Consider the following 23,016-nt stretch of genomic DNA (forward strand, 5'->3'; position numbering starts at 1 on the left):
GACAAAGATATTTATCCCTCTATAGGCAACAAAGCTTCTTAGTCTACCACACAAAAGCAAAGAAAGCTATTCTGCTAAACTTTTGCAGAAGTTGCACATATTTAAACAAACAGCAAGCTTAACAGAAAATGGAGAAGACTGTATCATCATAAAGTTAATAAGACTTTACATTCAATGAGTATGTCTTTTTTTTTTAAAGCGTGGGGGGAAGCATCATTTGAATGTTACTTCCTATGACTAGATAAGTGAAAGTGGATTTGTTCAATAGATGTTTCCAAGGAGCATTAGCAAGTGCTCTAAATGTGCTTTAGTTTCCTCCCAAGAATTGCCTAAATACTGTACTTCCTCCAGCCCATGACATTCCCAATGATGAGATCATAATTGTATGAACTGATTTGTATGGTCAGCTCCCAAAGACTGATGGATTCTGAAGGTTTTCTTAGGGCCTTGGAAGAATTTCCTGCTGTTAGAGCCAGCAATTCATCCACTGGCGCAAGGCCGTATTGAGCTGAGTTGGCAGATCAAGCTGAGGAAGAGGGATCGGATGGGGAGCGTGCCAGCCCCACCAAACCCACCCCCTCCTGGGCCCAATCTGCCCACTCCCACCTCCATTTTCAGATCAGGGTTTAGGGAAAATGTTCCAACCAACAGCAATATGATTGTGGACTTAATAGAAGTGTCTCTTTTTCTTGCTTCACCATCAAAACTACTCAAGTATGTATCATTTTCATAGCCATTCCAATTCTATATAAAGCCTGATGAAAACAACAAGATCAGAGACAAGTTACAAGAAAATATTTAACTTTAATGCATACCTCTTACACAATTCAGGCATGAGAAAAGACATACCTTAAATAAAAGGATTATCCCTTTAAAATATATACAAACTCTGAAGGGCTATGAAGTCACAAATGCTTCAACAGTAAATAGGGTGCACATTTTAAAATATATAATATAAATTTTTTATGCAATGTTTACTTCTTTGCTGACAATGGAATAGGCTTTTTAAACTGTTTAGATAGATATTAAAATACTATAAAGCTAAAAAAACTTCTTTGTAATTTTCAATAAGATAAGCAGGGGTAAAAAATACATCACATTTGGCATGTTGCAAACTAATTTTCAGCTCTGTACACAATGCTCCCTGGGGAAAATAAATAAATGGCACTTTTTGCATGCAAGACAATGACACACAAAGGCGATGGCTGCAATCTTGCACCAGTTCCCAGTGTGCAATGTTCACTTCATTTTGGTAAAACAAATGAGGCTGACTGCAGGGGCTGTCAAATTGCTCTCTCACTGTGGCTGCAGGTAAGGCTAAAGGACATGCACGGCCCATAGAAATCAATAGAGCAAATTAACTATTTGGTGGCTACAACAGAAGTATCTGCAAGCCATGTTTGAGAAATCCTGACTTGGGGAAAGTTGGAGTACTTGTCTGCAGCCCTTGTTAACGGTACTTCAGCCTTTGGGTGGGAAGGCAAGCACAGAGTATCTGTTAAAACACTGGATCATACTGCAAAAACCTCTGATTAGATAGATTGAAAAGGAACATGTGCCACATTTAATGCAGAACCACAATTTTAAAAACTGATGTTATATGGTATTCGGATTTATATTCTGAAACAGCATCTTGGACAATGGAGGGTATGTGGTGATGGGGAATCCTTTACAACTTGTGAAAGTCAATCCTGCCAATTGGACAGCAGCATCAGGGCTGTTCTACCAACCAACCCCGCCACAACCCTTCATACCAACGGATTGCTTAATAACTTCTGCAAACACTAAATTGTACATCAGTAATCAGAGGCATTGTTTAACTTCATTATGCCATTGTATAACCATAGCTTCCACAGTGCAATGCCACAAGGAGCCTGTCCTTGAGGATTTCTTTTCTTGGGTATTCAGGCAACTTCAGCATGTTGATACTGTAATGGGAAAAAAATGCATCTCCATTGAAACCATGACATTTGGGAGCAAGACACGTGCTTTGTGCGAGCATTAAACGTGACACCATACTCTCATATCTGCATCTACATCTGAAACCTGTGGTGGTGACATATACATGGAGAAATTGCACTGCTGCATTGCAGTCTCTTATTATTCTGATGTTTGCCAGAAACATACATTTCTTTTAGATTAAAAGAAAATAGCGATATAGCAACTGAGCCTGAAGTTTTCCTTAGTGATATTGGTACTGCTGCCCATTAAGACTTCCAATAGTTAGAAGTCTTCTCTCAACACTATGGAACAAATAATTGAAGTACTTGTAGCTTATGACTACAACCAGCTCTGCACTGGCTAATGGATACTGGCCAGAGGCATTTCTTTGATGAAGTTACATAAGGGTATGCCTCTGGCCTTAAGAATTCTTGCCCCCTCCCCAAAAGAAAACAATGAATAAGAATGTGATGTTCTTCATGCATTTAAATGAGAATATTTAACCTACCATGTGCTTGATGTGGGTAGAAGATTTGGTGTATATGGCACTGCAGCAATTGTGAAATTTTGTAGTCCACTGCCACCCATTATATGTGCAAAGCCACCATGGGGCACCCTGGAACTGAAAAATAATGCACAGAATAATACATTATAACTATCTTTTCCACAGACATACAATTATGAAATCTGGCTACTACTGATCAGTAACAGATATTTGCCATTTTCCACATCAACAAATTCTGCTGAAACTGCATTTGCCTCTCTTTACATCAGAAAGCAAGCAGACGTTTTCCAGTGGTATGCATGCACAGGTTCACATGGACTCAGCAGTCTGTGCTGCTGATTTACATTGTAGTATTAAGCCATCATTTAGGATTCAAAACCAAATTGAGAGGCATTTTATTTCAATTATCCCATTATGAAGCAGGCACGAAGTAGATGTTAGGCCCAAGTTTTGGAGACCCCAACATTTAATCCAGCCATGAAAGCAGTGAACAACTTGGAAATTCACTTTCTTGGTCCCAATTCCTTAAACTGGAAATGATACCCTATCACCTAACAGCGTTTGTTTATTTAGAATTCTATCCTGCCTTCCCCCAGGCAGCGATCCTGGGGCTCAGAAAGCATTGTATGCTTTAATCACATAATTTTTTTTTAAGGTGTGCTGTTAAATAGCCATGAGAGGTATGAATTGCTCCAATTCACTGCAGCATACTCTCATTCCTAAAACAGCAACACTTTCAGACGTAGTCTCAAGAACAGCAAAAATATACAAACACAGCAACTTTTTCCTATTCTGTATCAGTGGGTGTTTTTCCAAAATGAACAACTCTTAAAAGAATACCCCAATCAAATTATTCCACTGTGACAGAAAATCCCCCCCTCACTTCTAAAGCCTTTGCTAACTTCTGCCAAACTTTCCATTTCTCAACCAGCTGCCTCCAAAATACGTAGCTCCTCCTGTTATTCCTTTCTAAGATGCAGATATCTAAACGGTCCAGATTTGTGAAGGCAAAGATGGCTGGGCTATGTTTTTTTCACTAGTCAGGTCTCTGACCTATACACTCAAAGTTGTGCATATATATTTTCATTCCAGAAGCCCACCTGCTTATCCTGGACAATACGCAGTCCATGTCTGAATTTCTCTGATGCTTCAAACATGGATTATGGCAGGCCAATGGCCTGAAGTCATGAAAATATAAGCCAAATCACCCAACTATGCTTGCAAATCCCTGGTTTTTTTTCCACCCAATGAAAAATAAAATGTTTGTAATATTCTGCTTCATCATTAAAAAGACCTATTATTATTATTATTATTATTATTATTATTATTATTATTATGAAGTTAAAATGCAACTTAAAAGTTTTGGAAAAGCAAAGCACATTTACATCACAATACGGGGGGGGGGAATCACAGAACTAGGCTATGACTGGTGGAAATAAAACCTCAAAGAACATCAAGTGCTCAAGAACCAGCAGGCAACTTCTGTTGACATTTTTGCGTTAAAAAGACACTGGTGACAAAATTTTCCATAATCGATAATAACCAAGACTAACTGGCTAAAAAAATTAAGCCAAATAATCCAGCACCATATCGCTTCATTCACAACAGAATCAGGAACACACACACACACACACACACACACACACACACACACACACACACACACACACACACACTCTTTCACAACAAAAATTTAAAGAAAAGATGAGCACAATATATGCTGAGAATAGTTCAGTGAAATAACACCTATCATAGGTGTTATTTGTTTGATTAGATCAATAGAATTAATTTTATGGTCTCTAGATGAAAAAAGGAATATTTGATTTTTCTTTCAAGTGGCACTAAAGGTTTACTCAGGCTTTAGGAAAAATTCACAACGCACTTTCTGAATGGAGAGAACCAAGCAGCAAATACCAGGGCTGAACACAATTCCTCATTAGACACGCATAATTCGTGGCTTTTAGAGAGCAATTTAACTGGGTTACAGAAAAGTGAGCTTGATCAACATCAAGCAAAATGTGTTAGGATTACATCAAACAGGAATGCAAACATGTGCTATGTAAGCACAGTTCCAACCCAAAGCCTGCTTTTTAAAAATTTATAGATACATACACATCCATTCCCCCAGCTGATCAGGGAGGTGCTCCCAGCTGGGAACAGAACACGCAGGTAAAGGAAGGTTCACTCTTTTCTCCTGGGTTATTTTAAGGGCAAAAAAGCACATCTTTGTCTCAGAGGATGTTCAAGGGTGCCAAGACACAACACTTCACTCAGCACAAGTCAGATGTTGGAAGTAGACACATAGAGCTCAGACCTTAGCAACAAGCACCACCCCATAACTCCCATTTCACCCACTTAATTGGGGTCAACCTGAAATAGTAGGTGTCACTGCCACCACCCAAGTTTAGGGGAAATACAGACAGAAGTGGACTGTCCTGGGGAAAGCCCCCCCCCCCTTTACAGGAGAGATCCCACAATCCCAGAGAGTCTCCTCAAAAGTAGGAGGCAATGCATTCTGGGGTGAAGCTGGGAGGAGAGAGAAATCTCCACATGACGAAGAAAGTGCTTTCACTGCTAAAAAAAGCTCTAGAGGATGGGAAAGCCATTTAAATTTAGACCCCAGTATCCGTATTCTGGTATCCACAGGGGATTCTGGAATGGAACCCATTGTCCCTCCCCATTGTCTGTGGAGCTTCTATTTTTGCTACTGGATCAAATGCAGAATTTTAGCATGAATAGAATAAATTATACAGGCTTAATAAAAAGAAACTGCAAAACTTGATGGCTGATAATGTTCATCTTGTTTAAGGATTAATCAGCCATGAGATTGTCACCATAACAAGGAGGACTTCTCAGGCCTTACTCTCACAGTGAGATCTTGATTGCATTCCTGAATAATGTGACATAGCGCTATATCTTACAACCTTGAATATCAATAAAACATTTGCATACAGCAAACAAACCATAAAAAACACCCATAAAAAACAAACCAACCTCACCTGCCAGTAACAAACTGCAGTAGCAATACTCGTTCTTCCTGAGTCAATTCTTCTACAATTTGCCAGAACCACTACATGAAAAATAAAGTTAGTTTACATTTTTTGACAAAATATTTTTCCTCATTACTGGGCTAGCGTTCAACCCAGAGGCAGCAAAATCTCTATAATACATTATTGTCTGTGTCCAGCCAAGAGAGATTGAGAATTACCTGAATAACTGGGTCATCTCTCTCGTAACCACTTGTGTACTCTGTATTTTTTATCCAATCACTCACATCAATTTCTGGCATGCCTGAAAGCAGCAGTTCCTTCAAAAAGGGGAACACCAAGATTGTGGAAACAAGGATTATTATTCATAGAGTTATTTTCAAAATACAGGTATAACGTAATTATCTGTGGATTTTTCACTTGCGGATGAGAAGGTGAAAAGTTTTATCTCAACAAGTCCTTTGACAAAAACCACACTTACCATTATAATGCGGGAGAGTGGCAGCAGGCAGGCAATCGATCACTCTCTCTCCAGGCGATTAAAACAGTTTAGGTCAGTTCACCCTGAGTGAAGTGACCCTTTCCTGCCCCCCGCCCCGAGCATGTGAAAGAATGTAAAGGGGAAGTGATTATCACCTCTTTGCATTCTTTCCCCATGCTCTGAGAGAAGGCTGCCTCTGGAGAGAGATTGATTGATTGCCTGCCTGCCGCTGCTGCTCTCCCACATTACAAGGTAAGCAAGGCTATTTTTAAACAACTAAGCAAAGGGACATTGTTTTTTAAATGGATTTCATTTAACATGATTTTTGGCATCCGAAGGGGTTCTGGGAACAGAACCCTCGCAGACGCCAAGACTCAACCTGTAGTGTTTAGCTTAACATAAAGTTATGTTTGGATGAGTAAGTTTCTGTTTTGTTTCTTTAAAGCCACTTCAGTATGATTTAAAAGATTTTGACAATGATCCAAAACATCAAACTGACATTTCCTGTTGTGGGATAAAAAGTTCAGAGTCACTTCCAGGTAACCAGCTCTTCGGTTGGTTACATAAAAATAAAGTCATCCAACACCCTTACCTCCAACATCAGAAGTGAAAAAACCATCCCCCAAATGGTGGATTTCAAAATACTGGTAAGTATTTCAAAGCGGCTTGCTTTACAACTGTCTAATTATTAGGTGTTCTATCACACTGAGCAAGAACGAAATTATGTAAGCCTTGCATTACTTACCAGCTCATATTCATCAAATAGTTGTATCAGAGAAGGTGGAATAAACATATGGAAGCCTTGTAGAAAAGCATTAATCTGAGGCTGAATGGCTCTTGTCATTCGAAGCTCAGTTACAAGCTGGACATATTCAGCCTGAAAAGAGATATACTATACCTAAGTTTCTCTCTCACTCACTTATTCATTCACTCTTTGCTGCTTTAACTGTGATTTCAAGGCGTCATTCACTTAACTAAGGCCAACTCATGTCAAATTGGAATCCAAAAGATAGGAAAGGTAGAAAAAAGAGAAAAGGCTATATTGAGAGACATTTCCAAAGATGACCCAAAATACTATTGAGCAAAGAATGCCAATCTCCATAAGATGACAGCTAAGCAATTTCTAGTGAATAAATCTTTGTGAGCAAATCATTTAAGACCATAATTAACAGTGAAATCATGACACCGCAACTACTACACTACCAAAAAGATTTTCTAAGTTTATTTATAGACAACTATGTGCCCAACCATGCAATGAACAAAGCACAATAACTTTAAAATAAGAACAAGGTTGTCATCAATATACAGCTAACCCTCAAATTAACAGGCTTTGGAAACAGACATTTTCTGCTCCATCAAAAATCAGTTGAACATTTTACACATGCATGTGTTCATTGCTTAAATGCATTCAGGTTTAATGGATTATCAGTATTAATGGATACCCCCCTCTCCCCAGTAGTCTCTTCAATTAAATCAAAGTTTCATTGTACTTTATTTTTTTGTAAAATATTATATCTAAAGGTCCCTGCCCTAAAACCCCGAATACTTAATTACTACAGTGGTAGGGAACAGCAGGGTGACAAGGGATGGATATGCAGAAACAGGCCTTTACACAAACACTCTCAGGATACAGGTAGTCCATGTGGTAGGATACAGAAGTGAGCTTCAGGTTTCATGGTTTCCTATGCTATGCACAGAACTTTGAATGACAACCCAAACCATGCAATAGGTTTGGGCAATAGGTTGTGGAGAGATAGGTTCTCCTTTTCTGGGAGATACAGAACATGAATAGAGCTAATTTATGTGCCAATTTATACACACAGACTTCTGCTCGCAGTTAAGGTTTTCAACAACACTGACAAGGAAGCTAAAGCCCAAGGCTGCATCCCACACCTGCCACATGTACTACACACACACCATGGCAGTGTGAGCCAGTGTATACTCTGCTACCAAGGGGTGACTAAGATGTTGTGAGGTGCTTCTAGCCATTTGTATCAAAAGTTTAAAAATGATATAAGGAACAAGGCATCAGTTCACCATCAATTCTGAATTTTTAATTTGGTAACTTACTGAATAAAGTGACCAACTTTACTTAAAAATGACACACACACATTTGGTAAAAGAAAAAATGGTTTATTCTTCAGTCTAATAGTCTACTTGAAGGTACAGGATGGCTATTTTATATGCGATGGTGTTCTTACAGTAAGTTTACGGGAAAATTTTCACATAAGGCAAACTCCCCTATACAACACTAGTAAGGATAATTTGCTTTCCATATGTACAGAGGTGCAAAACTGCCTGTGTTTTTAACAACGCAGATCTAATGTACATCTAGCTTCCAGAGGCCAGATAGGTTAACAGCACTATCCTGTAGTAGTCTGCTGCCTGTAGGCCATCCCCATCATAGACAAGGTCAATAGTGCAATCTCCAAGGAAACATTATTTCATCTTGTAAAAAATGTGCTTGGTTTTTTGAGAGACATACAGCACTTTTGATTTATAAATAAGTAACAGATCATGCAAAGAGAGGTATGGACATGCCCTCCAAGCCTCTAAAGTTACTAGTTTGTTCTACTTCATGTTGAACTTTTAGTTGAAAAGCGGTATATAAATACTGTTAATAATAATTAATAATAATGTGAACATAAGAAGAGCTCTGTTGGAATAGGCCAAAGGCCCATCTAATCTAGCTTCCTGCATTTCACAGTGGCCCACCAAATGCTTCAGGAAGCACACAAGACAGCAAGACACAACCTGTGTCCTGGTGCCCTCCCCTGCATCTGGCATTCCGAGGTAGTCTACTTCTAAAATCAGGAGCTTGCACATAACTATCATCACTTGTAGTTTGTGATGGACCTTTTCTCCAGAAATGTGTCCAATCCCCTCTTAAAGGCATCTAGGTGAGATTCCATCACCACTTCCTGTGGCAAGGAGTTCCACAGACTAATTATACACTGGGTAAAGAAATATTTTATATCCCTATATTTATATTATAAAGAAATATGTGGTTTGAATGTCAGCAGCAATCTAACGTAACAGCACCTTACACAGATCTCTGTCTATATTACCAGACCAAGCTCTTTGTAAATATGCAGTATGCAACCACAAAAGCTATAGCCATAAGAAGTTGATCTTAAAATTCACAACACTGCAGTATCTTCACTAGAATAATTTGTGATCACAGCATCTTTTTAGTGAAGCTTTAAATAATAGTTTCTTGAGTCAGTTTTTGATGCTATTCCAGTCAAAACCTGAGGCATGCACCACAAAATAATCACAGATGGTACCAACACAGCTAGATGATAGCTTGCATTTATTCCTTTGTGTGCAATGTGTGTGGAAAATAAAATAGAAAGTGTACCAATATCCCCATACTCATAAATACACTGGACACACACCCCTAAAATTTTAAGACTCAAACTCCAATCCGAGACACCACAGGTTCCCCAACTGTGCATTGCAGCACCCTAGGGCAGGGGTGCCCAAACGCCAGCCCAGGGACCATTTGCGGCCCTCAGGGGCTCCCAATCCAGCCCTCGGGGAGCCCCCAGTCTCCAATGAGCCTCTGGTCCTCCAGAGACTTGTTGGAGTCCATGCTAGCCTGACACAACTGCTGTCAGCAAGAGGACAACTGTTCGACTTCTTACCTGAGCTGTGGGACAAGTGCTCCCTCCACTACGTGCTGTTTCACGTCTGTTATACAGCAGTGGCAGTGAAGGAAAGGCTGGCCTTGCTTTGTGCAAGGCCTTTTATAGGCCTTGAACTACTGCAAGACCTTCATTCATTCATATAAGTTCCATCTCCAATATATTCATTGACGTAAATTTATTCTAATTTTAAATAGTAAATTAATTCTTTTTTTCCTGGCCCCCGACACAGTGTCAGAGAGATGATGTGGCCCTCCTGCCAAAATGTTTGGACACTCCTGCCCTGGGGCATCGTGAGGCACTTACTGTGGCATTACAAGACACCCTCTGCCTGGCAGGGAGACCGTGACACAACCCTGCAAATAGCATGAGGAGGCTTGGCACGGCAGTCAGAGCTTCCATGTGACTTTTTGCACACTTAAGCCCTCTTGCCCACCCAGAGCTTCTTACTGCCATCTGTAGGGTAGCTGCAAGCCTTTGAACCTGGAGGTAAGGGGCAGTGACATCACTGCATGATGCAAAACTAGTTGTCACCATTTACTTCCAGGTTCCGAGTGCTGGGGAAGAACATTGCAGGTCGGGTAAGTTTGGCAAGTGCTGCAGTGCACGCTTACTTTGGAGTAAGTTCTAGTGAATTCAGTGAGACTAACTTCTGAGTGGACATGCATAGGATTGCACTGTCAATCACACTTTTTATTCCAAAATCAAAAGCACACTAAACACATTTGGAAATCCCTAGAGGCCCAAAAGAGACACTTTCATGATCAACCGGGTGTTCAGATTTGAAGAACATCTGTACTTCAAAGTTGCTCAAAATGCGAACTTTTTTTAATACTCAAAGAGCTAAACAGGTGCTGAGGTAAGCTATTCAAAGGTGTGCAGCACATAATTTAAAAAAAAGATATGAAAATCCCTGAGGAGAAATGAGCAGGTAGAGAAGACAGAAAGGCTAGAATTGAAGAGGTGCAATTCTGGCTTTTGCTTCTGAAATATTTTATCCCTCCTACGATACCTAAAAGGAGTTCAAAGGAAAATCACAAGGCATGATAAAGGTAGGGCTAACAGTGCTAGATTAAAGACTGCAAACGCCTAGGCCAAACATAATTCTGAGGTTTCACAGCATCTGGCCTACGTATGGTGCATGTTCTTTAAGGGGAATCACACAGAGAAAAACATTCCTTCTCTTTCCTGCTACTATCACACTGAGTGTATAGTGCATACAGCTTCTTTGTTCCTCATGCGTCCACTGCAGAGTCCACTAGGATAGTGGTTCTCAAACGTTAAGCACCGGGACCCATTTTCAAGAACAAGAATCTGTCAGGTACCGCCGGAAGTGATGTCATTAACCTGGAAGTGATGTCATGGCTGGAAGTGACATCATCAAACAGGACAATTTTTTAACAATCTAGGCTGCAATCCTACCCACACTTACTGAGGAGTAAGTTCCATTTACTATCATTGTTAAAAGCATATACATAGTAGCCCATTAAAAATACAGATCTGTAACATTTCCCCAAATACAGTCACATAACATGGTAGCAGCATCAAGTCTAATATATTAAAAATAAAATATTGAAATGAATGGGAATCCACCTGAAATTGGCTTGCGACCCACTTAATTGGTCTCGACTCACTCGGGACAAACAGTGCACTAGGATATAAACATTTCTGATGCACTGTGGGCTTTTGCTCTCCTGTCATACAGAGATGGCTACCACAGCTACCATTCTGGAAATTTAAAGGCTATGGTAGAATTTCAAATATGCACGGGAGATCTTTGCAGATACTACTGCTGAAATGCAAACAGCATATTTATCATTAAACACAACAGATATCTGCCTAGCCAGCAGCCTCTAGGTCACCTCCCACAGCACCAACAAGAACCCAAATTATTCTGGCATCCTTTCCACCTACTCTCATCTCTAACTGCTACACCATTAAGGAGAGTTTGACAGACTCATGACAAGCAAGACAGGAAATCTTCAAGTCTGCAGCAAGATGAGAATATGGAGGATGCATACAGGCAATTTCCTATCATCTTTCAACTCCAAGTCCTTTGACTACCTATTCTAACAAGGAGACTTTTAGAACTGGAGCAGAACATTAAACTGCAGTTATTGTATGATGCATCACTTTCACATCTTCCTCACAAATATTCATTTTAAAACACTGGAAGGGAGCAAAATGTTTGCTTGTTCTCTCACAGACCCCACTACAACCTAGTCCTTTAAATAACCCGAGTTTATCATTGGGTGGAATGTGCCACCAAAAACTACTGGTTAGTAGAAAAAAAAAATCTAGACAGAATATCAAACACATTTGTCTTATGTATAAGACACTATTATTTGTCTCTGCAGAAAATCAGTGTTTATGAAATTGCCAACAGTGAAGAAAAATACAAAGTCAAGTGACACCAAGTGGCCACTGGCTAGCATGGCAGATTGTTATGCTCTAACAAGATTCAGCATGTATGCATTAGTGATCAAAAAGGATATCCACACACAGGGAACCTGCAGTACACTCTCACTCTTGCTCTCAGAAGGGACAGATGGAGCACGTGATGAAGAAAGCAATACTTTCTTCTACTTCAATGCTCTCAAAGTGCCTTTTCCAAAAACTCAGGCATACTTGAATGCCTATGGGCATCTACCGTCAGCTTCTTGTTGGACCAGACTCTCTTTGTGAGTCTGGAAAACATGGTAGCTGCTTTACCGATGTGTTTGTTTAGTTCGGTATCGAAAGAAAGAGTGTCAGAGATCGTTGAGCCAAGGTACACAAAGTCATGGACAACCTCCAGTTCATGCGCAGAGATTGTAATGCAGGGAGGTGAGTCCACATCCTGAACCATGACCTGTGTTTTCTTCAGGCTGATCGTCAGTCCAAAATCTTGGCAGGCCTTGCTAAAACGATCCATGAGCTGCTGGAGATCTTTGGCAGAGTGGGTAGTGACAGCTGCATCGTCGGCAAAGAGGAAGTCACGCAGACATTTCAGCTGGACTTTGGACTTTGCTCTCAGTCTGGAGAGGTTGAAGAGCTTTCCATCTGACCTAGTCCGGAGATAGATGCCTTCTGTTGCAGTTCCAAAGGCATGCTTCAGCAGGACAGCAAAGAAAATCCCAAACAAGGTTGGTGCAAGAACACAGCCCTGCTTCACGCTGCTTCGGATGTCAAAGGGGTCTGATGTGGAGACAACAGTGCCCTTCATGTCCTTGTGGAAGGATCGGATGCTGATGCTGATACCAAGATCCAGGTCTACAAAGCTTGCGTCCTGAGTACACTTCTGTACTGCAGCGAGTCATGGACTCTTCGCTCACAACAGGAGAGGAAACTGAACGCTTTCCACATGCGCTGCCTCCGACGCATCCTCGGCATCACCTGGCAGGACAAAGTTCCAAACAACAACAGTCCTGGAACGTGCTGGAATCCCTAGCATGTATGCACTGCTGAAACAGAGACGCCTGCGTTGGCTCGGTCATGTCGTGTGAATGGATGATGGCCAGATCCCAAAGGATCTCCTCTATGGAGAACTTGTACAAGGAAAGCGCCCTACAGGTAGACCACAGCTGCGATACAAGGACATCTGCAAGAGGGATCTGAAGGCCTTAGGGATGGACCTCAACAAGTGGGAAACCCTGGCCTCTGAGCGGCCCGCTTGGAGGCAGGCTGTGCAGCATGGCCTTTCCCAGTTTGAAGAGACACTTGGCCAACAGTCTGAGGCTAAGAGGCAAAGAAGGGCAGCCCATAGCCAGGGAGACAGACCAGGGACAGACTGCACTTGCTCCCAGTGTGGAAGGGATTGTCACTCCCGAATCGGCCTTTTCAGCCACACTAGACGCTGTTCCAAAACCACCTCTCAGAGCGCGATACCATAGTCTCTCGAGACTGAAGGTTGCCAACACAATGGGCATCTACAAATCCACAATCACTTCCTAAAGAACAACTAAAAACTAATCCCATATTTGCCAGATAATTTACCCATGGAACTTTGCAAAATGAAAAATTTGTGTTTGCGTGACACAGATGCTATTGCTAGAAACACAATGGAATCATTGCATCTCATAGGGAAAATACACAAGGATGAAAACGATCAAAAATCCTGGCAGAGCATTTAATTCAAACTCATCACCAAGTTCTAGTATAGCATTGTGGGAGTTTGCAGTGGGGAGAAGAGAGAAGAACTCACATAATCTAAACTCCTCATAGGCCACATTATAACTGCAGCATATACAACTAAAGTATAGCTTAAGTTCTTACAGACCACAGTTTTATATTTCACAATGTAATATTAAAAAATGGATATGGTCCTATCGTTTGAGCACAGTGCCCCCCAAGTAGTTGCCATTCATGTGCATCCAGATAGCAACATCCTGTGCTCCCAATTCAGGAAACATGCGCTAATGCAGAAGCCTGAAAACTGGGCACCTTTCAAATGCAGATACTTCACAACATGATTTCTGATGCAGACTGCAGCCTGTGCTGATCTTTGTGTGTGTGTGTGCATGCACCTGTCCTTAAGGCTTAAGGGGAGGAGCACCTTTGCCCAGTTTCAACTTGTGCACCAGCTGTAGGCCTTCTTTGAGAAATAAGATCTGTCTACTGTCACTCACTTAGTACCTCTTGCAACCCCCAGATGAAAGAAGACTTCTATATCAGTGTTTCTCAAACTGTGGGTCGAAAACCACTAGATGGGTTTGTGAACCAGTTTCAAGTGGGTTTCCATTCTTTTCAATATTTTATTTTTAATATATTAGACTTGATGGTACCGTGGTATGTGATTGCATTTGGGGAAATGTGATAGATCTGTACTTTTATGAGGCTACTCTGTATATGCTTTTAACAGTGATAGTAAATAGGATTTACTCCTGGATAAGTGTTGGCAGGATTACAGCCTAGGATTGTTAAAAATTTTCCTGTTTGATGAGTCACTTCTGGTCATGACACCATTTCTGGTGGGTCCTGACAGATTCTCATTCTAAACAGTGGGTCCCCAGGCTAAAAGTTTGAGAACCACTGCTCTGAGTCTATACAGAATTGATACTGGCTCAGTTGTATCTTATTCAGTACAGCTGTGACAAGTTATTTCACCAGAAGGCAAGGAAGACGGAGCAGACAATGGGGGTTGAGATACAGCTATGGGGTTGGCTTGGTGTCCCCTACAAGCAAGCAGAAGATGCCAGATTCTTCTTTTCCCATTTTCTGGTCTGATCAAACAGGACTAAACCAGGCCTAAGTAGCTACTGTGACCAGGCCAAAAATCCATTTTCATTCACCACAGAGGCAAGAGAAAGGCTGAGAGAAAGTGGGAGATACCTCCTAATCCATCCCCTGTGAAGTGTTTCTTCAAAGACTTGCTTCCTGGGGAACAGAGGGAGTACCTCAGTGTCTGGACCACTGGAGGGCAATACTTAGAGAGAAAGGACAGCCTTGAATTGGTGCAACATGACCCATTCTGCTGCCATTGGTCTCATTTGAAACAAGTTATACATCAGAATCATAACATGTATTTATAATCCAAAATGACTCACTTTGTTTTCCTGTGTGACAATTATACTTGTCCCCCCTGGTTTCAAAGGCACTTCTTCCATTGCTCCAAACACATCCGTCTCAACCGAGAAGGTCAGCTCCAGGCCCAAGTCACTGATATCGTTATCTAGAATCCACTGCAAATTCTTTGCATACTCTGGATCAATAGATGCCACATCTTGATAATTTACAGGAATGCCTTGGTGAAAACAGAAACAAAAAACCCCCATGCATATTAGTTCAGGAATCATTTTGCATTCCTTTGTTTTATTCGTGGTAAAAGACTGCCCTCTGCAGACACACTTAAACAGAGCAGACTGCAATGAAAACAAAGTGATAGTCATGAAAACACACAGCAGAAAACAGATCATTTCTAGAAAACAGTGATTTTGTCCTGATGACACAAATTATTATGTATCTTGCAGAACACTGAATCTATGCTCACAAAAAAAGCTTGCGGAGTACTGCAGTAAAGAACATGAGCTATATACAGAAAGGTCACCATTTAGGAACTCAGTTAAGCTATCAGCTCATTTGAACACATGAAGCTGCCTTATACCAAATCAGACCACTAGTCCACATAGGTCACTATGGTCTATGACTGGAGGTGCCTCTCCTGAGTTTCAAGTCTTTCCCATATGGATTTGCTAAGACTGAACCCAAGGCTTTCTGCACACAAAGCACCATAGATCAGTGGTTGATCACATGTTTTGCATTAAAGTGGTCTCTGATATCTCTGGGTAAGATTTGGAGTCGTCGTCTCCACATCTGAAGCCCTACAAGCCCACTGTCAGTCTGTGCAGATAATGCTGAGCTAGATAACCAGTGTTAGACACAATAAAAGGCAACTTCCTGTGTTCTTAAAGCATGACCAATGACCTAGAGAGAAAACATAGCCCCTCCCCAAGGAAAACAAGTTCTTTGTTTAAACAAGTTCCCACCTACATCCCTAATAACAGAATACTAGCCCACTTTATAGAATTGTTGTAATGTGCATACAAACAATTTAAGCATTTTAGAAAAGCAAGATAGGAATGCTAAATTGTAATCAGAGATGGCTTGCCTACAATTTAAATTCCAAATATGATTGCCTACAATCTAAAGATGACACCTCCTTATGCGCAAATTGGGGAACTACCGTTTTAACTAACAGCGGGTTAGTGGAGGCCAGATCTGCACCCTCAGAACACAACTGGAGCTATACTCTGGTCGTGTCCAGAGGGTCTTCTGAAGGCCAGGGAGGCCTTCCCAGCCTTCAGAAGATCCTTCAGACTTAACTGACAGCAACTGTTACCCTGCACATGCCCAATCTTGTCTGATCTTGGAAGCTAAGCAGGGTCAGGCCTGGTTAGTACTTGGATGGGAGACCGCCTGGGAATACCAGGTGCTGTAGGCTTATACCATAGTCTTTCGAGACTGAAGGTTGCCAACCAACTGAAGCACAGCTCCAGCTGAGTTCAATGGGTTTAAGCATGCCCTAACCCATGGATTTGGGCATCTATGGGGCTTCTGGAAACAGAACCCTCACAGATGCTGAGGCACAACTGCATATGCATTAAGACTGTCACTTCTTCAAAAATAACACTGTGACCCTCTCCAGGGTTGGGGCAGGACCACTATTTAAATAATATACTATAATCACTTTTATTTAAAAGCAAGATTGCAAGATATACAATACATACAGAGATTACAGCATTAATGAATCCATACCAAGAATATGCTTGTAGAATGACCTTGTGAAGTAAATGTTGACCAGTTGCCTGTGATTCAGTGCTAACCCCAAGATCTGCCCAGCAAATCTGAAGTAATTCAAGTGATCCGGATTTACAGAAGAGTTGCTATTTGGCTGGAAAGTGGTTCCTACAAAAAAACCGAAAATCTTCTGTTGTGCTTATTGGCTTTTAAACCTATTGGAACATTGATCTGTTTTCCTGAGATGCACCAGAAATAAAACAACGGCAGCAGAAATAAAAATGCAGTTGAAAAACAGAAGAACAATTCAACTTCTCTGGTGTATAAATTAAATTTGGATTTTAAATAGGGAAATTTCACTGAAGACAGGTGTTTTCATTGTAAGCAAAAATCACTACCATATGATTGAACTTCTACATAAAGAAAAGATCTGTTTTTAAAGTAATTATATTAAGGGTTCTACAAATCTCTCATCACATGTAGCAACTGTGTGGACAACAAAAAGGATTTCTGAAAATATCAGACCGACACACACACGTGGCTGAGTGCTGGAAGAGAGGGGCACAATTAAACCAATACTATAGGTAATTGTATTAAATTGTAATTGTACACAGTTGTCTGGGTCTGCACTGAAAAAAATAAATTTATTAACTTTTGTCCGTAAGTTACCCAAACATACAGAAATAAAGGGACTGGTTTTACACTTCCCTAGTTTATATTCTTGACTTGGAAGTGGAATAGCTGGAGTTACAAAAAGAGATAATCACCTTCAAAAGGAGATAAATGGAGATAATTTATAAGAGAATTTATCACTTATAAATTCTGAACACCATTTTTCAAAGGCTTCTATTCCTAGTTTAAAGCTTTAGAGTAGAACAAGTAACAAAATAAATTAGCAAGCATTTTGTAATATGTTCAGATAAATTGTTCTCTGTTTCATTTGTTGCTTTCAAATTATTGTGCACAGATGAAAAGGACACAATTACTGCTAAAGAATTTTGTAAAAGAAAATACAGAAATACATTATCTATATTCAAAGGACCTGCTGTCTGCTTCCTTGGAAAAAATATTCAAGTTTGATGAGGGAAGGGGGCAACAAACTTCTTCCTTTGAAACATTCAGCATTCAAGCCTTCTTTGAGGAAGCTACAGTAGGTCCCTGTCATCTTTTTGACACCCTTCAAATTGAGAAGACATAGGACAAGACCCAGAGAACCATTCCAAAAGCCAGATGGAACTATAGGCTTGCCACCTAGCAAGCCACTTTTGAAACAAAGGGAGTTTAAGCAAATCATTTGTGATATAAACCGAGTCTGCTATTTAAAGAAAAAAAAATCAAAAACCCAACTGAGCATGTGCAGTACTGAAGTTGCTCTTTGGTTCTGGTCAAGCAGTTTACACACTTTGGCCTGGCACACACAGGCCAGGCACACTTGAATATCTCCTCTCAGAACTGTGCCATTTGGGCCACAGCAGATGAACTCAACTCTTCCAAAGTCACATTATTATACTGAGAGCCAGCATAAAAGCGTATTCAGAGTGGAAGAATGTTTCTGGAAAAAGACTCTGTTTGCCGTTCTAGACTGGGGTGCCCAAACCCCAGCCTGGGGGCCACTTGCAGCCCTCGGGGATTCCCAATCCAGCCCACGGGGAGTCCCCAGTCTCCAATGAGCCTCTCGCCCTCCAGAGACTTGTTGGAGCCCGTGCTGGCCCAACGCAACTGCTCTTAGCATGAGGGAGACTGTCTGACCTCTAGCATATGCTGTGGGACAAGGGCTCCCTCCACTGCCTGCTGTTTCGCATCTGTGATACAGCAGTGGCGGTGAAGGAAAGGACAGCCTTGCTTTATAGAAGGCCTGATATAGGTCTTAAGTTATTGCAAGGCCTTCATTAATTCATACAAGTTTCATCTCTAATATATTCATTTATGTAAACTTATTCAAATTTTAAATATAAATTATTTTTTCCCCAGACCCCGACACAGTGTCAGAGAGATGATGTGGCCCTCCTGCCAAAAAGTTTGGACACCCCTGTTCTAGACTAATGCAATCTTCTATTGTAAGTGAAAGGGAGGCACCAACATACCATCGGCAGACTGAGTGAAGAGTGCATAGTCTGGGTTAACTATCTCATTGGAGAGAATATCAAACCACTCACGTACCACACCTTGACCCTAGATGCAAAAGGCAAAAAAGATTCAACACTAAACATACAAATAGTTGTACATTGCTTTAGAGTATTGGAAAAGCAGTATAAATTTTTTTAAAAATATAAACACATGTATATACAGGTGTATGTCACTTAAAAATGGGGTTATGTTCCCCAAACCCATCATTAAGCAACTTGGTCACTAAGTGAAAATGACTTATCAGGTGCCGGGATGCCTCGTGGAAGGCCCTGGAGGTCTCCTCTTGTGTCGCTCAGGGCCTCTGCAGGCCCCAGAATAGCCCATACAAGTCTCTGAAAAGCACTTTTCATTTGCTTCTGAAGGCTGGAAGTGGTTTCCAAAAAACCAGAAGTGTCTTCCAGTCATTCTAATGCCTGCATTAGAAGTCATTCTAATGCCTGCAGAAGCCCTGCATGACATTGAGGAAGTCTCCAGGGTCTTCTATGAGGCATCCTGGTACCTGGTATGAAATTTCTACATTGTTTTTCCTAAACTGATTTTTAAAATTATGAACTGTCGACTAATGACTACTGTTGTGTATTCAGTCGGTTGACAGGTCACTAAGCTACGCACAGCGATATACAACAAACCCTCACTTTACAATGGAATCACTTTACAATAAAGTCACTTTTCAATTGGCACTCCATAATAAAACAAGATACAGTGTACCATAAGTTATTCAATTTACTATGAGCTCATGATTGCCGTCAACAGGATAATGTGGGTGATGGATAAGCCAATCAGCAAAGTGAATGCTAGTGTTTGTTAGCATCTCAGCCAATAGTAGTGTTTTTAACATTGTGGTTGAATGGAGGGAAGGATATAGCAGATGCAAACAGTGATGCAAGTGCAAGCCTTTAAGGTAGCATCTCAGACAGTAGCAGCATTTTTAACATTGTGATTAGGTGTATGGAGGGAAGAACACAGCCATACAATTCATGTTTTCTAATTATAACAGTGTATAAATTAATAACCTTGGCCCCTAAAGAGTGCAGAAGGGACCTTTTGAATCACTTTTAAGAAAGAGAAATAGCTTGGTCCTATGGCAGAAGTTTCAACTTTCAAGATCTTGGGATGAATTGCCAAATGACAGTGCAATATTGAGTTTACATTACAATATTTTCACAATACTGATGTCTCTGGAACGGATTACACAATAAGGTGAGGGTCTACTTCTAATTGGGTGAGAGGCACTTTTTCACGTGGATGCTCCTTTTTTAGTAGGGGGAGAGTAACTGGCCCATCTCACCCCAGCAGTGTCTGTTCTGGTGCTGGTATTCTTTTGCATCTTTTTAGATTGAAAAAGATTATTTTTAAGCATATCTCATGAAAACTATGTTTTACACATTACGCAGTATGTAATTTCACTCACCATGCCTTCTTCACCATGGAAACGCACAGCAATCCCCTGCTTTAGCTTTGCGCAGTTTGCTTTAGACACAACTTCACAGCTGCTCCTAAAAATAGAATCTAAATATGAAAATCAATTAATTTTTTTAAAATTTGTGTCAACACAGAACAGTTCTACATGAAGAGGATGCCATAGGTGGAGATCCTTACCTCTGTGGACCAGCAGAATGTCATTTTCATTGACTGGCCTGTGGACCATGTCCGAGTCTGGCTGTCCTGAGTGTAAATGTTCGTAAAACCATTCACAGCGATCTTTAAAGGGCTAACGGTAGGGAAAACACACACACAGATACAAATGTGTCACATATAGTATAAAACCGAATGGAACAGGAGATAAAAGCATTGGGCTGGGCACCAAGAGCCTGAAGAGCAAGATCCACAGTGCTACGTAATCTAAGCATAAAGGCACTGGTCCAGTGGAAGTTTTTACTTTTTCTTCTTATTGGAAAGCTGTTCCCCATGCTTTATCACAAACTGCTTTTAAACGTCACTTGATTTCTGAAAATTCTCTCAACTGCTTTGGGGGTTCGCACCCAGCCAATAGGCAGAATATAAATGTTATTAATAAATGAACGAGACATTTACCAGGCAGCACTGAAGACTGCCATTTGAGAAGCGCAAGTCCAGGACGCCCTTGGACATGTGGAAATAGATAAAAGTGGTTCCCTGGGCCCAACCCATTGTATAAATCTCTGTTGGAGTTGAAGACTAACAGAATGGCAAGCCTTCTTCTCATTTCCACAGTGACATCTATAAAATGGAAATTACAGATCGAAATTGTACATTATAACGCTCTGCCTTATATAGCTACTATGGTGACATATAACTCTGCTAATTGGTCAAAGAGGAACTCTGAAAGTGGTATCCTCTCATATCTAGCAGGAGGACAGCAACTGATCCTCTTCACCCTAGCGTGGTATCTTTTCCAGTGGCTGCTGCTAGTGTCTCTTCTGAATCTTCCATTAGATTGTGAGCCTTTCAGGGACAGGAACCATTTTACTGATTTTGCTATGTAAACTGAGCTGTGAACTACTTTTTCTTGAAAAGTGGTATGGAGAGTTGTACCTCAGTATCCGTAGGGGATCCGTTTGCAGACCTGTGCAGAAACCAAAACCCACAGACAATGGAATCTGTGGGTTGGGTTCAAAAGGACCTCATCCAGAGGTGTCAGAAAGGTACTTCTGGTTTTAGCAAAAACTGGAAGTGTCTTTCCAACACCTCTGGGAGGTCTTCTGAGGTCCATAGAGGCTGCACGCAACTGGAACACGTTTCTGGTAGAATTCAGGAGGTCAGGTGAGGCTGTCCAGCGTGGGTTCAGCATCCACTCCTAGTCAAATCTGCGGGTTCCAAACCCATGAATAAAGAGGGCCCACTTGTAAATATTCTTAAGAATAAGACTGTAGCCCATTTGTTCATCGGAACATAAATTTATGCTATATATCAGCAGTATCCAAAGTGGAGACTGCTGTGCACTGCGTCTTCCCTGGCGTGACTTCCCAAGCCTTCCCTGGCATGACTGGCACTTATCATGCCAGTGCACTGTGACTCTCCATGTCCCCCAATCAGGATGATGCAATGCTCCAGGCAGTAGTATTAAGACTTAAATTGTGTTTTCAGCACTTACCTGTGCTTTTATGATGTGCATGAATCTGGACATGAGCTCAGGACACTCAAGAAGAAAGTGGAAGTGATCAAAAATAATTTTGGGATTCCTGGAAAAAACAACAATATCCAACTGAAATTGAGATTCAAGCCCATTGTCTGATTCAGGAGATAAACACACAACAACTTAGAGGTTTACAACCTTAGAACTGTGGACACTAAACTGATAGCCCTTTTGATACTTGCACATATTTCTGTGTTTCTAGAAGTAATATCTCATGAATTAGTCATATAAATACAGTTCAATGGCTAACTGTATAAAATGAATATAACTAGACTAGAAATGTGACAAGAGATCTAACAAAAATCAAATATGCCCCACTAATATTGGTATGAATACTACAAAATTGACAACCCCACATGCAATGCTGCCATTCATAGCGTACAAACTGTAAGAATGTGAAGTATGACATTTTACACATCATCAATCTGCAACGCGTCCAGGTATGCTCAAGGGCACAGTACTTCACTATGTAAATCCAATTGCAACACCTATTTTTAAAGTAAGAGCCTTCAAACTGAAGATGACTTTGTATTCCAGACTTTTATTCAAATAACCCCTTGTGAAAGTGCCTACACACAGGTTCAGTTCAGACACTGTGCTAAACCATGATTGTCCTAGCCACAGTTTAGAAGCCAAACAAAGGTTTACATACATAAGCAAACCACGATTTAAAGCACTTGTTTGGTTTTCCAGCTGCTCAGCTATATGAGTTATTAAATTCACTTTCAAAATGTGTCCTACACATGGATGGCACCATATGGTACAGCTGCCTCTGAAGGTGGAACAGCAGCTATAAACATGGTTTGTCAAGTCAGACTTAATGCCAAACCAGAGGAAGCTGCCTTATGCAGAGTCAGACCAGACGTCCAGCTAGTTCAGTACTACCTACACTGACTGGTGGCAGCAGCTTGCCAGAATTTCATAGAAGGGTCTCTCACAGTCCTCCCTTGAGATGACAGGGGCTGAATCTGGGGTAGTCTGAATGCAAAGCAGGTACT

At 40.9% G+C, this 23,016-nt stretch overlaps 1 protein-coding gene and 1 pseudogene across 2 annotated transcripts in view; one reads left to right on the top strand and one right to left on the bottom strand.

Moving 5' to 3' along the window:
- Nucleotides 1–820: 820 nt before the first annotated feature.
- HACE1 (HECT domain and ankyrin repeat containing E3 ubiquitin protein ligase 1) overlaps nt 821–23,016 on the bottom strand; it is a 44,461-nt gene continuing 22,265 nt past the window's right edge. For both annotated transcript variants that reach the window (XM_066610194.1, XM_066610186.1), the window contains exons 14-24: nt 21,977–22,064; nt 20,503–20,614; nt 20,315–20,412; nt 18,861–18,948; nt 16,795–16,944; nt 15,087–15,283; nt 6,660–6,791; nt 5,655–5,753; nt 5,446–5,516; nt 2,450–2,563; nt 821–1,928 (exon numbers count right to left, since the gene is read on the bottom strand). In XM_066610194.1, coding sequence (XP_066466291.1) covers nt 1,826–1,928; nt 2,450–2,563; nt 5,446–5,516; nt 5,655–5,753; nt 6,660–6,791; nt 15,087–15,283; nt 16,795–16,944; nt 18,861–18,948; nt 20,315–20,412; nt 20,503–20,614; nt 21,977–22,064 — 1,252 coding nt within the window. In that variant the 3' untranslated portion in view covers nt 821–1,825. The remainder of the gene's footprint in view (nt 1,929–2,449; nt 2,564–5,445; nt 5,517–5,654; nt 5,754–6,659; nt 6,792–15,086; nt 15,284–16,794; nt 16,945–18,860; nt 18,949–20,314; nt 20,413–20,502; nt 20,615–21,976; nt 22,065–23,016) is intronic.
- LOC136638054 (5S ribosomal RNA) lies at nt 16,361–16,480 on the top strand (annotated as a pseudogene).

This window comes from Tiliqua scincoides, chromosome 1 (genome assembly GCF_035046505.1).
Source record: "Tiliqua scincoides isolate rTilSci1 chromosome 1, rTilSci1.hap2, whole genome shotgun sequence".
Taxonomy (NCBI): Eukaryota; Metazoa; Chordata; class Lepidosauria; order Squamata; family Scincidae; genus Tiliqua; species Tiliqua scincoides.